This window comes from Polyodon spathula, chromosome 8 (assembly GCF_017654505.1).
Source record: "Polyodon spathula isolate WHYD16114869_AA chromosome 8, ASM1765450v1, whole genome shotgun sequence".
Lineage (NCBI taxonomy): Eukaryota > Metazoa > Chordata > Actinopteri > Acipenseriformes > Polyodontidae > Polyodon > Polyodon spathula.
The window spans coordinates 6,408,448-6,424,886 of NC_054541.1; the positions used below are offsets into that span (position 1 = coordinate 6,408,448).

The 16,439-nt window shown below is 39.5% G+C and overlaps 1 protein-coding gene across 1 annotated transcript; it reads left to right on the forward strand.

Moving 5' to 3' along the window:
• The first annotated feature begins 91 nt into the window (after nt 1-91).
• Nucleotides 92-9,505, forward strand: LOC121319253 (zinc finger CCCH-type with G patch domain-containing protein-like). The gene is made up of 7 exons (XM_041256476.1): nt 92-207; nt 1,333-1,966; nt 2,058-2,191; nt 2,483-2,641; nt 6,401-6,532; nt 6,870-7,272; nt 7,801-9,505. Exons 2-7 carry the CDS (start codon nt 1,368-1,370, stop codon nt 7,937-7,939), a joined length of 1,566 nt encoding a protein of 521 aa, XP_041112410.1. The 5' UTR covers nt 92-207; nt 1,333-1,367; the 3' UTR covers nt 7,940-9,505.
• Nucleotides 9,506-16,439: the final 6,934 nt, after the last annotated feature.

Consider the following 16,439-nt stretch of genomic DNA (forward strand, 5'->3'; position numbering starts at 1 on the left):
ACTACAACTTCCAGAAGGCTTTGCGCAAACAAGTAGCGTGCAATGCACACTGGGAATTAGTGAATGGTGTCAGCTTAAAACTGTAGTGAAGACCATTAACCAGCATTCAATGCGACTCCCAGAGTGACGTGTCGTATAAGTGAAAGATCAAGGCAGCCGACGCTGATTATTCACTGAAGGCCGACAGAAGCTGGGTAGCCGGTTAATGTAAGCTAGTGTTTATTTTGCTACAGTACAATTTACTGAATATGTGAATGTTCGAAAATAAATAAATAAATACAATAATCCCTGCTAAATCGAACCTTTTGGCTCCGTGTAGTCGGCGCCTAGTGTCGATGTAGAAGAGCGTTTAAAAAGCTGATTTGTATGTCGAAGAAAATCAAGACAGTTGTACACCGTGATTAACAACATTTTAAAATGTTTAATGTCCTATTTTCATTAAAGTGTGATAGTGAACGGCATTTCTTGCACGAAGCATTTTTGTTCTCAGCAGTGTAAAGACATCCTTTTACAATGCCACAGAATAACACTCACAATTAACCCTTCTCGGCTGTGACAGACGGGGTATTGCAATATTCAAACACACTCTTAATCAGTACTGAAGTCTGTTTTGTATCAAACATGAGAGATTATTTAATACAGTAATGGTATCCTTCCACTTCAAGCAATCATATTCGTATCTAATTTATAAATTTGAATCCGGGTTAAGTGAAAAACTCATATCCCAAAATAACACTACATGTTTACCTTATATCAGGTGGTGTGACGCTATTACTGGCCAGTATGAAATTCACAGTAGTTATCTATTTCATATTGGGTGAGAGCATGTGCCCAGTGGTTGTTCATACTTACTGCTGGTTTGCTATAATGATTTAAGAGCAATACACATCTTGATCCATGCAGGTGGTTTTAGGAATTAGGTAACTTACCTGGTTAGTGATCAATAATAATTAATCCTTTACTCAACCAGGTAGGACAGATTCTCGCTCAAGATAGGTCTGTTCATATGATTTGGAAACACAGCCAACTTGTACTGGTGTGTTTAATTGAGATGGCCTGTTTACCAGATTTTCAACAGGTTTTGCTATTTCAACAACGCAGCACAAACAAGCAGGGACCATTTAGCCAATGCTGAGTTTGTTTTTTATTGAGGTTTATCCAGGACACCAGGGTTAATGCCTCTGGTCTTTTCAGAACAAGAGCCATGCAATCTATAGTCAGGACTTCAGCAGCATCCCATTCTAAGTAGGCTGTTTATTTTCCACCAAATCTGTGATATCTTTGAAATCAGGACTGAAGTATTCAGCAATTTCTCTTTTCCTTCTTTGACAGGTCTAGAGGCGAGCTGCTCAAACATTTCCTTCATAATGGAAGAAGGAAGCCTGGAGACTGCCATTGAGACTTACAATGCCCAACTACAGCAGGTGGAAACTGCATTGGGGGCAGGGCTGGACCCCTCCCAACAGTTGGACCTCTTAAAACTGAGAGACGATTTGCAGCAGCTGATAGAGCTCACAGAGTCGAGCCTCGTATCGGTGAAGAAGAGCAAGCTGCTAGCTACTTTGGAAGGGGGGTTGGCCTCACAGCTGGAACCCAAAGCAGAGGAACCAGAGACTGGTGACACCAACGTGGAGTATGCTGCTTTTGCTGAACCTTCATCTGCTAATTCCAATAGTGAAAACATAACTGAATCCAGTCAGGTGCCTAATCCAGGTCATCTTCAGAATGTGGAGGAAGAGGATGATGATGACGATGAAGAAGATGTGATGAGTGGGACCAAAGTCCACGCCCCCTACCGCACCTCCTGGGGAACATTAGAATATCACAATGCCATGGTTGTGGGTGTCAAAAACTCTGACGGTGCTGATCCACAGGTCTGCGTTTTGTACATCTACCCAACACATAAATCTATGAAACCTTGTCCTTTCTTCTTGGAAGATAAGTGTCGGTTTATGGAGAACTGCAGGTACTTATTAACTGGTAAAGTTGTGTTGTTATTGAGACTCAAAGGCTCTCCTGTGTTGTGTTTAAGTGTGCTCTTGCTTATGTTCATGCAGATTCTCCCATGGAGAGATGGTATTGTTGTCTGAGCTTCGTCAATTTCAGGAATTGGACCTCAGTTCTCTGGAAGTGGGATCATCCTGTTTAGCCAGACATGAGGATAGGATCTGGTACCCAGCCACAATTACAGGTAATTTGTTCAAATAGTACAGTAGAACTGAGTAGTCTAAACCTTTGGGAATACAATACTTACCACTAAGTCACTGAATCCTGTGTTTATATGTTTAAATCAATTCTTATCTATTAATTCTGAAAAAAAAACACTCTTCAGGAAAGTATTTTAAATACATTAATAAAGTTTTTTTTGTACTTGTTTATGCAATTTCAGAGCATCCCAAATGTTTATGAATGGTTCATGTAGTCATTGCTTAGAAATAAAAATGAAGAAAAGACAAATGACTCACTCTTCTTTGTCCTGCAGACATTGACAGCGGTTACTACACTGTCAAATTTAATTCACTTCTGCTGAAGGAGGCGGTAGTGGAGGGGGATGGTATAATCCCACCAATGAGAAGAGAGGAGGAATCTTCATCAGACTCAGACGATGAGGAGCTGGGCGAGGATTCAGCCTACGCTAAAGGTAACAAACAGCCACATGACTTCTACATTCTGCAATACTGGAATACCTAAGTAACATCCTCACCACTGCCACTGATCCACTGTGGTCATGTATTAACATAGATCTTTATACTTTCCATAACTGTAACTGATATGTTTTAACGTTTTGACTTCCTTTATTGTTAGATGTTGGTCAAAAAGTACATTTTCACATAATGAAGGACTTTTGTAGTCTAAAAGTTGTACATTTGGTGATAATAGCCAACCTATTGCTTTGCTGCTTGGTTTTACTCTGAGTACTTCTTAGGCTACGTACACATACATTGCAATTGTCTTGACAACCGTATTTACAAACTGCACCCGCTGTGGTTGTTTGTTGTACACACAACCTTTCATTACTGAATTGAGCACACTCCTTGTTTAAACAAACCAGTGAACTCGGGCCATCACTACATGCCGATCGTGAGGCTTGTGACAACACTGAGGCTGTGTTTTTGTTTATGCTTCTGGAAGAAAGTACTGTATGTGCAGTGGCTCTCAAAAGTATTTGCCCCCCCTTGGACTTTTCCACATTTTATTGTGTTGCAACATGGAATCAGAATGGATTTAATTTTTTTTTTAACAGTTTTTTAACAGATTTAACAGTTTTTGCCACTGATCAATACAAAAAAAGTCCATAACACCATGTAACAATTTTTTTTTTTTTTTTTTTGGTTCCTGGGTAGTGTTATTTCCTAACTGCTTATGCCTCAAAAGTATAGAAAATGGCTATTATTCCCCACAAACTTTACTTTTGTGAGCAGGACGGTGATATTTTGAAATTGACCTATTTTCCATAACATTCCAGATAGAATCAGTGCTGAGTAAACTTGGAGTAACTTCTAGAACTTTCCAGTAATATAAATAGTAGTATAAATACAGGGGCCTTAAGCCCACCAGTTCAGTTTAGTTCCAGCTGCCTAAGTGGATACATATCTGCATTTTTCTGAGATGGCATCAAGAGGCTGCAATGGTGGCATTCCTGATGGGTCTACAAGGCGGTTTTACCAAGTTTCCCTGCTATCTTTGCCTTTGGGACAGCAGGGACACCAAGGCGCACTACCACAGGTGGGACTGGCCACAGCGGACCGAGTTCTCTGTGGGGAGGAACAATGTCAAGTGGGAGCCACTGGTGGACCCCCGGAAGGTGCTGATGCCACCACTGCACATCAAATTGGGCCTTATGAAACAATTTGTCAGAGTTCTAGATAAGGAGTCGGCAGCCTTCAAGTACCTTCAAGACTTCTTCCCTAAGCTGTCTGAGGCAAAGGTCAAAACCGGTGTCTTCGTCGGACCACAGATAAAGAAGATCCTGGAGTGCAATGAATTCCCCAAGAAGCTCACTAGTAAGGAGAAAGCGGCTTGGAACAGCTTTGTCACAGTGGTTCGGGGCTTCCTGGGCAATCACAAGGCCGAAAACTATGTGGAGCTGGTTGAGACTCTGGTGAAGAACTACGGCACAATGGGCTGTAGGATGTCCCTCAAAGTCCATATCCTTGATGCTCATCTTGATAAATTCAAGGAGAACATGGGAGCGTACTCGGAGGAGCAAGGCGAGCGCTTCCACCAGGATATACTGGACTTTGAACGCCCCTACTAAGGACAGTATAACGAGAACATGATGGGAGACTACATTTGGGGGCTGATTCGTGAAAGTGATTTACAGTATAATCGTAAATCTCGAAAAACTACTCACTCCTAAATCTTTTGTAGTCATTTTTGTATTACTTTAGTATAAATATATGTTAATTTGGATTCATATGTTGTTTTTTTCTGACTTTATGTGATTTCCCATTGGAAATAGGTAAATTTCAAAATATCACTGTCCTGGTCACAAAAGTAAAGTTTGTGGGGAATAATAGCCATTTTCTATACTTTTGAGGCATAAGCAATTAGGAAATAACACTTACTACCCAGGAACAAAAATTGTGTTACGTAGTGTAATTTGAAAAATAAAAATCGACAAATTGTTCTAAATTAATTACAAATATAAAACAGAAAATAACTGATTGCATAAGTACTCATCCCCTTTGCTATGACACACCTAAATAAGCTCTGGTGCAACCAATTGTCTTTAGAAGTCACATAATTAGTTGAATGCAGTCCACCTGTGTGCAATTAAGGTGTTTCACATGATTTCAGGTTAAATACACCTGTCTCTGGGAGGTCCCACAGTTGGTTAGTACATTTCCTAACAAAAACTACATCATGAAGACGAAGGAACATTCAAAGCAAATCCGGAATAAGGTTCTTCAAAAGCACCAATCAGGGGTCGGATATAAGAACATTTCCAAGGCATTGAATGTCCCCCGGAGCACAGTAAAGTCCATTATTAAGAAATGGAGAGAATGTGGCAGAACTGTGAATCTGTCTAGAACCGGCCGTCCTCAAAAACTGAGTATCCGGGCGAGAAGGGCACTAGTCAGGGAGGCCACCAAGAGGCCTATTGCAACTCTAAAGGAGTTACAGTCTTCCAAGGCTGAGCTGGGAGACGTTGTGCTTATGGCAACAATAGCCTGTGTGCTTCACAAAACTGGCCTTTATGGGAGAGTGGCAAAAATAAAGCCATTGATAAAAAAAAATGTGCATCAAATCTCAGCTAGAGTTTGCCAGAAGGCATGTGGGAGACTCTGAGACCAAGTGGAAGAAGGTTCTATGGTCTGATGAGACCAAAATCGAGCATTTTGGCCTCAACTCTAAGCGCTATGTTTGGCGCAAGCCTAACGCCGCACATCATCCTGAGAACACCATCCCTACCGTGAAGCATGGTGGTGGCAGCATCATGCGTCAGGGCCTGGAAACTCATGAAGATAGAGGACAAAATGGATGCAGCAAAGTACAGAGAAATCCTGGAGGAAAACCTGCTGAAGTCTGCGAGAGACCTGGGACTTGGGAGAAGATTCATCTTCCAGCAGGTCAATGACCCCAAAGATACAGCCAAAGCCACACTGGAGTGGCTTAAAAACAAAAAGGTCAATGTCTTGGAGTGGCCCAGTCAGAGCCCGGACCTCAATCCAATTGAGAATATGTGGAAAGAGTTGAAAATTGCTTAAATCCATTTTGATTCCATGTTGTAATACAATAAAATGCATTTTAGGCTGGTGGGAACGACTTGAGTGGTTTCCAAATGACTGGATTAAAAATGTACGCATGTGTAAAGAGTAGTATGTGCGTCTTTGTCATTTACTGAGACATTTCCTGGAGAGCCAAAACACACAGATGAGTTGTTCGATATTGGTGGAAAATTAGCCATGTTTATCACACAGAGATGTCTAATAAACAATGACTGCATTAGTTGCGCAGAAATCCACAGAGCACCTACTGTGTTAGTGTGGTTGTAATACACACACACACACAGTTAGTGCGTATTAACTAACCAAACTGAATTAATAACCACACTCGATACTTGTTCCAAACGGGATTAACTAGTGCGGTTGTTGCTGCCTTTTGTAACCAAATTGTGTGTGTATACAAACCATATTAAGAGCAAAAGGTGAACTCACAACCACATTTAGCCTGTGTGTGTACGTAGCCTTAGTTAACCAAGACAAAGAGCAGCAGTTTATGAACTCAGATGGAACTGATTAAGCTCCTAGTAAAGCCTGGAATGAATTGCTGTCCAGTGGGGGCTTTATTCCCATGCCTGTGTTAAAAAATAAATACACAAATAAATAAAAAGCTGCTGTTTGAAATTGTGTGTAACACCTAAATATTGTGTTTTTTCCTTCTGTTTTGTTGCCAGTTGTAGATTCTCTATCCACAGAGACAGAGGGGTTGACCTCTTCCTGTAGCTCAGGATTTGCAGGCTGGGAGGCTCACACTAGAGGCTTTGGATCCAAACTGATGGCGAAGATGGGCTATGAATTTGGGAAAGGTAAGTGCAAAAGACAGACAGGGGGTCCCCGACCCTGTAAAGGCAAGGCTGCAAGGTGTTCAGGGTGAGACATTCAGTCAGGAGGGCCCAGGTTTGCGTCCTGGTTGTGTGACGTTGCTGATACTCATGAAGGATTCCACAGGGAGCGTTACATTGGTAAGTTGAAAAGGGATTCAGTCACCTCATGGTGCTACAGTGCCCCTTACTGGGTTTGTTTCACTGACTATTGTGAGAATTGTCAAAATTTTCTTCTCTTCTTGCTCCAGTCGTACACTCTAATAAGGCAGGAGCAGGTCCTCTCAAGATGTGTAACTGAACAGGATTTTACCTTTTTCAGGTTTAGGGAGAAATGCTGAGGGGAGAGTGGAGCCAGTCCAGGTGGTGCGCCTACCTAAAGGAAAATCCCTGGACCAGTGTGCTGAACTCTTACAGAAGAAAAAGGAGGGAAAACCAAAAAAACGCAGGAGGAAAGGCAGAAATGGGCCTGGCACTTCCACAGAGCGGAAACCTAAACAGAATGTGTTTGACTTTTTAAATGACAAGCTTGGTGCTGGAGGACATCGCGGTGGATCTCAGGCAGAGCCCCCTTCAGCTGTGAAGAGCAGTAAAGAGAGCTATCAGGGGGGGAAGAGCGCAAACAGGACTCTCAATGTCAGACTTTTTCAAACTACGGAGAGAGTTGAGCAGATACAAAAGGAAATAAAATGCATAATGGAATCTCTTACCCGGAATGTTGGAAGGTACGGAAGGTTGAGCGCTTTGTCCAGGGATAGAAAGAAGACTCACCTTGAATAGCAGTTGGTTCATTTCAGCCTTTTCTGTGGTTACAGTCTGGACTTGCTGAAACTGTTATGCACGGGAAGTCTTATTTCCATCTCTGTGCATGTAAGTTCAGATTGCATGTTGTTGGATTAGCTTTTCTAAGTTTTCTATGGAATATGTCATTCTCTGCTTATCCACATAGTGGTGCTAGAGTGTTTTCTCAGCTTCACACTGTTATTATTGTATTCATTAAATGTCGGTTTGCTTTTCCAGTTTTTCTGAAACTTGCTAAAGACATTCTTTAGAGCAAAATATTATCTCACATGCTGGGGGTATACGGAGGCACCTGCCTGCTTGGCAGCATGTCAGAGTTACTCTTATACAGTGGACTGTAGGTTAAGCTGATTTCGTTTTTTACAGTTCCTGATAGCTCCAGTTTGACTGGGGATGTATGTCACTGAATTTAAGTGTTTGCACATTTATCTAAGGTAATTCTTGTGTTTTAGGGATAAGGCAGTGACCACTCGCTTGGAAGAGAAGTTGTGTAGTGCCAGGAAGCAGCTGGAACAGTTCAAAGCTCAGGAGGTCAGTATTCAGAATGAACAGCGGAAAGTAAACACACACAAGAAGATGACCACATTTTGACTGATGTATTTTTTTGTTTTATTTTTTAATGTCAGAACATTGGCAGACAATACTTTTCCCCTTCTGTTTCCACATTTGTTTTTGGTTATCTTTGGAAATCTGTCTGCCACTAATTGTACAGCACGTATAAATATTGGAACAATTGGTTGTTTTACTGTTGCAATTTCTGGAATCCCACACTCCTTGAGCGTTACTCATAAGAGCATGTACACATCTAGGCTGGAAAAAGTGGTGCTACCAGAAAGCATTTTAATTAGCAATTGAAAATGTATCTGAGGACTGAATTTGGATAATTATGTTATCCACAACTAACAAGCACTGCCAATATTTATCCAGAAACTTTTTTTTTCTTCTTTTTAAAAAAAAAAAAAAAAAAAAAAAAAAAAAAAATTGTCATACAATCTAGAGAAAGTGGTCTTTTGAAATCTGTACAGGTATATTTATGATATTAATAAACATGAAAACATGTTGAAACTCAAATGGAATTGAAGTTTCTTTCAGCTTATTAGTTTTTCATAACTGCAGTGCAGTGTTGCTGCCAGGCTGGACAATTCTAGAAGAGCATAGATCCAACTGCCCAGTTCCTCACTTTGTGGCTCGCTTATCCAGTCAATGGACTAGTCACCCTGCCTGCTCGCTCTGTGTTTCAGACCAGCCTGTCAGGCAACTGTCCCATCTGGTACCAGAGCCATATGACACCAACTTAAAAAGTATTTTTGTAATGGTTTATGTAGTTTGAAAGCAAGAGCATTGTTGAGGATGAGGTTTATTCAACTTGTTACTCGTCTTGATCAAGCACTCCCCTTGATCAGTACTATCGACAGAAGAAGAGTAAAGTTATTAAAGGAGCACTTGTATAATAAAAGCATCACAGGACACCAATACAGTAGTTGTTACATGTACTACAGTATTATAGTCCTGAAGAAAACATCAGGACAAAACCGTTTTAATAGTTGACTAAATTGCATAGAGCACCATTCTCCTGTTACTGCTTGTGTTGGAAGGAAGAGGGACAATACTCCATCCAGCCCGTCTGTGTGTTTCTTTAGAACACTAATTTGGTTAAAAGCTGGGTGTATCATTTTATTACAATAACTTTTAGTGCTGCCTTGGGCTTTTTGATTGGATAAGGTTCTCCAACATACAAATGGTGGTCTGAAGACACTTGTATCTCAATATACAGGTTTAGCATAAGCCTCTTCTACAATCTGACACTGATTTAAGACGTTTTAATACAGTTTTGTTTTTTTTTTCCTCCAGAATTCTGTACATTTGTAATTCATATTCTGGAGTATGCTTTCTTTTAAGATGCTATACATGTTATGTGAATATGTGCAGCATTGAAATGCTTAATAAATGTTACTTGACCTAGCAAAGGCTGTGCCTTCACACTGTTCCCTCTGTCTGATTGTTTTGCATTGATCTTATACCATTAAAGAGAGCAAGCTTGTTGTGATTTTCATTTTGAGCGCGCAGTGTCCGCTCCGCTGCTGTAGGTCTATTAACATTCTGTTTGATCCCATTCTGGGCTTGTCTCCTACAATATAGAAGAAATAACTATAAAATTGATTCCTCTCTCCTGTGCAGTTTCATTGCTATCAGTTTGTTTTGAAAGTAAATCAAGCTCCTTGTGCCTTTGTTTCTCGGACTGAACACAAATCAGAAGTCAGTAATTATGGTTGAGTCACAGTGCTGATAAACTTTTACAAAACAGAACAAGGAACATAAAACATGTTGAATCTTGAAATTGAAATTGGATCTTAGGCGTCATTTTTACCAATAGTGTAAATGCCCCTGTTTTATTTCTGTATTTGCAATATATTAATGTCTTTTTAATTAAGCAAACATCATAGTTTTAATAAATAATATAAAAGCTGGATAGGACAGCACTCTGACGCACCATTACGTAGTAATTAAAGACAAGGTCCTGAACTGAAAGATACACAGGCGAGTGCCATAGCTTTAGGGTCTTGATGTTCTGCTCCAAACAAGGGTAACATCATGCCGATGTGCTTGTGCAGCTTGTACATTTTCTCAGTTCTTTGGTGCACACAAACATGAACGCACCATCTTTTAAATGCGGAAGTAATAGAGAAAGGAGGCTTTGGATTCAGAAACAACTGCTCTCCCTTTGGCGAAACATTAATATTAATATCAAAGTGTGTGCATCAAATGACTGTGTAATCATGTGGTCCTGATTTTTTTTTAATCACACTTATACTTGAAACAACAATAGCCTCTAGTAATGCTGTGCTTGCTCATTCTGAGCTAGTGCACATTGAAGCATAGCTATTTGTGAATAGGACTATGATTTATAAAAAAAACAACAAAGACCTTTTTGTAAACCCTTTGATTCTTTGACAGGACCATAATTTTCTTGGTACCTGGTTTTGCTATTCAAGACATAAAATGTATCAAAAATGTAAAATGTTTGCTCACCCCTGCTTAGCATTGAAACCATTCTAGTTTGAAATAATGAAATCAATTAGGTTTTGTGAACGGCAAACTTAATCAAATTCACCAAAATGCAGCCCTGAACAAAACATTCCAAAAACAGTGAATAGGGCTCACAGTGCCTACTGTCCTAAAACCAATTGTGTATGAGGGGTTATATAAAGAAGTGGAGAGGGATGCAATTAAGAGCAACAAAATGCATCTGAATGTGGTTCGTACTCGCACAGTAAGCCGCTGTCTCCTTAGACTTTTTCCACATCAAAGAATCTGAGTATTCCTCAGAGGACCGGTATTGTTATTGGTTTCAGAAAGCTAGCAAAAAATAAATAACACATTATAGCATTTCTAAAAACGTTTTGCTTGCATTTTGTAAATTTATTGCAGTGTCTCATAAACCCATGTAAAGCTAACATTGATTACATAATTAGATTTACATCGAAGAATGCATTAAATTAATCTGTAATCCAATTGGTTTTGTTGCTCACTACAACCATAACAATTTTTAGAAGTTTAAGAGATTAATATGTAGATAACTATAATCCAATTAATTATTCTGTCTCACTGGCGTATAAGAAATCATATGTACCACACCAGTTTTTATTCACATTTTATCAGCCCTGCTTTGTTGGGTATATCGGTCCAATACGCAAAACTACCCAGCAGTACCGGTACTTACAGTGCCTATAGAAAGTCTACACCCCCTTTCAAAATTTTCACCTTTTGTTGCCTTATAGCCTGGAATTAAAATGAGGGGCAACCCATTTACACAAAAGCATGTGCTACATATATAGTCCAGCCACAGTAAAACCATTTTATCACTACCTACCATTTTACCCTTGGGCTGTTGCCCTTGAGCAGTACATTTCTATGAGTATTCACATTTTTAAGTGAAGTAGCTGTAACAAAAACAAGTCAAAACCACCACCAGCCACACCACTGCAATTCAAATATTCCTGTGCCTTGCTGGAAACCCGCTGGTATTGGAGTTATCGTGAGTTCTAGAGTTATCGAGAGTTCTAGAGTAGGAAGTCTCCTGAGGCTGTGAACTGCTTCTGTTGAGTGCAGACCTGCTTCTGTTCTCGTGCGACTTGGGCATTTGATTACACAATGCGCACCGCGGCAGCTGCATGGTGTTGGATGAGAGCCTTCGCAGTCTGCCTCTGCCTTCTGTGAAAAGTAACATTCTTTGTAAACTGATAAATAATTGATAGCCTGTCAGTACTGGGAGAGATCTGTACACAGTTCAGCTTGTATAGTCGGCATTCTGAACGGACAGCTTGCCCTAGGTTTGAATGCGTATCTGTGTTTTCAGAACTGTTGCCAAAAAAAAAATGCAGAATGCATATCTGTGCTGTTGTGTTTTAATTTCTTTTATCAACAGTTAGTCAACCAATGCAGGACTTCCATGTTTTTTTTTTTTAAATAGAATTGTATTTTGATTGATATCACATGAATCTTTTCTATTGGAATAGTGGGCTTGATTGAAAGAATATCCTGTCTATAGTGGTTAGCAGTCATTCAGACACTAAGCGCCGCAACTCTCTCTAAAGCAGCAAGTTGGTGTTAACCACAGACCCTGAAAAAATAAGACATTTCATATTGAAATACTGAAAGTATAACCTTGGGAGACGCTGAGATTATAGCAGAGGTGTCCAAATATGCTGACCTGAGTATTCGACAATCAATAGATGTATCGTGTTTAATGAAGGATCTGAAATAAGTTTGATTGCTTATTTTAGCCATCAGTGGGACTCTGCAGTAGAATTTAATACACCTGATTAAGAATATTTCTATACAACAGATTGCATTTGAGAAGTGTAATGTGTATTGCTCAGTGTTGCTGAATATATCCCAGTATTTATCCTCAAGGGAAATTCATTGTTTTTCGAAAAACCAAAAAGGTCACGCTTCATTTTAAGAGGAACTTTTTTTTTTAGTCTGTTATCTACAACTGGCATATGAACATAATAACTAATTCTGTTAATTTTCTGTTAAAAGTTAGAAAGCATCAATATATAATCTAATAAATAAGTCTCATTTGTTAAACATTACTGTAGTAAAAGTACACCTAAACCACATTTTAATGACATTATGACTTAGGGATCTTGTGTTTGTAGAAAAATGAGCTTACATTTTAGTAATCTAGTTAGTAACATTTTAACCTACAGCTATGCAGTGAAGCAGGATAGTAGTCAAGGACAAAATGAAAATATGCTACACAAAAATAAAAGAAAATGTAAAATGACTAGATTAGAATAAAAGGTATATTTTAGGTATTATCACAGTGAGCAAGTATTAATCCATTTGACTTTTAGCTTCTTATTTTTTACATGAATAGTGTTAAGGACAGTGGGCATTTTTAAAAGCTACATGTCCTTATAACCTCTAACATGTTTTCACATGGTCTGTGTGAAAACAAGCCAACAGCAGCTATAACCGATAAAGCTTTGTATGTCGGAAATGTGTAGTTCCTGAGATTTTTACATGGCTGCTGGGTCAATCAAATTGTAGGACTACTGTTATGAAAATAAGCACTGCCGAAACAACAATAAAGAACAGAGTTTGCTCCAAAATGAATACAAAATGCTCTGGTTAGGTTGCAATATATTTTAATAGAGGAATGTAAACTTGCACGAGGTTTATGGTTTTACAGTAATAATGTATTCTCAGACATACTAAACAAAGTGAATGAGCCAAGAAGTGCAGTACTTGTTAATACATGATGGCATAGCTGACAACTAGCTTGGATATCTCACTTGAGCTAAATAAACACATAAACAAAAATAAAGAATTCTCCTGGTAACTTGTAACGTGTTAGAAATCACAGGGCCACGTTTCAAGCTCAATTCAAATAAGTAAACATGACTAAGCAGGTAATCTAGCCTTTGTCCAGCTACCCAATGCTGGGGCAAGGACTCTTTGATTGAATTAATATTCATATTACTCCATGTATCCTCTGTTAATTTCAGGTATTTATATTTCCAGCCATCTAAAATTGTAATGGAATTCGTCTTTAAAGTGTATCTCTTAATATTGAATCCAGAAGAAAGTACTTCGGACACTATACACCTTACCCAAGGCTATTAGAAAAAGTACTTGTGTATATATATATATATATATATATATATATATATATATATATATATATATATATATATATCTATATATACACACACACTGTCCACACACACTGTCCTTAAAAGTCACAGTTAGTTGAATGGAGTCCATCTGTGTGCAATGAAGGTGTTTCACATGATTTCAGGTTAAATACACCTGTCTCTGGGAGGTCCCACAGTTGGTTAGTACATTTCCTAACAAAAACTACATCATGAAGACGAAGGAACATTCAAAGCAAATCCGGAATAAGGTTCTTCAAAAGCACCAATCAGGGGTAGGATATAAGAACATTTCCAAGGCATTGAATATCCCCTGGAGCACAGTAAAGTCCACTATTAAGAAATGGAGAGAATATGGCACAACTGTGAATCTGTCTAGAACAGGCCGTCCTCAAAAACTGAGTATCCGGGCGAGGAGGGCACTAGTCAGGGAGGCCACCAAGAGCCCTATGGAAACTCTAAAGGAGTTAGTCTTCCACGGCTGAGCTGGGAGACACTGTGCATATGGCAACAATAGCCCGTGTGCTTTACAAAACTGGCCTTTATGAGAGAGTGGCAAAAAGAAAACCATTTTTGAAAAAAACTTGCATCAAATCTCAGCTAGAGTTGGCCAGAAGGCATGTGGGAGACTCTGAGACAAAGTGGAAGAAGATTGATGAGACCATGTCACAAAGACGACCAGAGTGGGGGACATCAGACCAGAAACAGGAACCAGGAAATAAACAGAGAGGTGGAGTTTTAGGGAAGCTGAGCACTTGCTTGTGCTCAGCATTTAATGAATGAACAGAACAATAAATAAAAAGGTTGTAACAAACAAACAAAAACGCAGGACACAGCACTTTCGCCAAAACAAAAAGACAAACAAAATGGACTATACAGACAAAACACTGTGAGCAGATATTTTTAACTACTATTATTATTACTCTTATTATTATTACCTCCGTCTCCAATCCCGTTCTCCACTCACCGAACACACAACCCAGAGTGAGTGACAATATGCAGCTTTTATGCAGCTGTACCGAGACTCAATTGCTAATCAAACATTCAATTGGAGTTGCGGTACAACTGCACGTGAATTAATAAAGTGCAATTCCCCGTGCTCACATATTATTACATTTTACTTGCATGTGAAGTGCTGTTTCATCCTTGTGCCTAAATACAAATATATATTTTAAACACTCGTGTTACACAGACCCGTTTATATCCCGTGTACCAATGACTATACACCAACATTAACATACAACATATAACACAAAATACAGCTTGGAAAGCTTGTGAAGATAGAGGGCAAAATGGATGCAGCAAAGTACAGAGAAATCCTGGAGGAAAACCAGCTGAAGTCTGCAAGAGACCTGGGACTTGGGAGAAGATTCATCTTCTAGCAGGACAATGACCCCAAACATACAGCCAAAGTCACACTGGAGTGGCTTAAAAACAAAAGGTCAATGCCTTGGAGTGGCCCAGTCAAAGCCCAGACCTCAATCCAATTGAGAATATGTGGAAAGAGTTGAAAATTGCTGTTCACCAAATGTCCCCATCCAACTTGATGGCACTTGAGCAATTTTGCAAAGAAGAATGGGCAAAAGTTGCAGTGTCCAGATGTGCAAAGCTGGTAGAGACTTATCCAAATAGACTCATGGCTGTAATTGCTGCCAAAGGTTCCTCTACCAAATATTGACTCAAGGGGGTGAAAACTTGCGCAATCAATTATTTTTTGTTTTGTATTTGTAATTAATTTAGAACAATTTGTAGATATTTTTTTTCACTTTGACAAATAGGAAATGTACTAACCAACAGTGGGACCTCCCAGAGACAGGTGTATTTAACCTGAAATCATGTGAAACACCTTAATTGCACAGAAGTGGACTCCATTCAACTAACTATGTGACTTCTAAAGACAATTGGTTAAACCAGAATGTTTAGGTGTGTCATAGCAAAGGGGGTGAGTACTTATGCAATCAGTTATTTTCTGTTTTATATTTGTAATTAATTTAGAACAATTTGTAGATTTTATTTTTCACTTTGACATTATGGACTTTTTTTGTGTTGATCAGTGGCAAAAACTCCTAATTAAATCCATTTTGATTCCATGTTGTAACACAGTAAAATGTGGAAAATGTGACCAGAGTACAGCATTAGAACTTCAGTACATATAAGTAGCAAATATACTGTGCTTTTTCTCCAATTCTGTTATTTTGGAGTTGCTGACATGAATCTCGATTAGCTAGAGATCAGTGTCCATAATGTTTTGTTAAAGAAGACTTGATACTGATAGTATTATTGGCTTGTCTGTTTTTTATTTTTTCCATATAGAAATAACAGATACATACAATACAGAGAGCTAAGTAACACGTGGCATATGATACATGTTCTATTACAACCTCACAAACCTTTACACATTGCGTACAGCACACTTTTGTCCCCCTTTTCTTCTTACAGTAGCAGAAGACAGCAAATAGGCGTAAACATTAATATACAGTACATAATAAAAATGCCTTGGGGGGGGGGGGGGGGGGGGGGGATCAGTAACCCCCTCAAAATGTATGGGACCCATTGATTAAAACATTCTGTTAAAAAAACTCAGGAAGGGGGCTCCCGAGTGGTGCAGCCGGTAAAGGCTCTCCACTGCTATTCCACTGCTGACCGTGGACAGGAGTTCCCAGGGGGCGGTGCACAATTGGCCAAGCACCGCCCGTGGGGGGAAGGCTTTGGCTCACCGTGTACCAGTAACCCCTGTAGACTGGTCGGACGCCTGTGGGTTTGCCTGTAAGCTGCCCAGAGCTGCGTTGTCCTCTGACACTGTAGCTTTGGGTTGGCTGCATAGCGGGTCTGCAGAGTGAAAAGAAGCTGACAGCACATGTTTTGGTGGAGTCAGCACAGGGGTTATCTTGTTACAAGTAAGTTTGGAATCCAAAAACATCTCCTGTGGC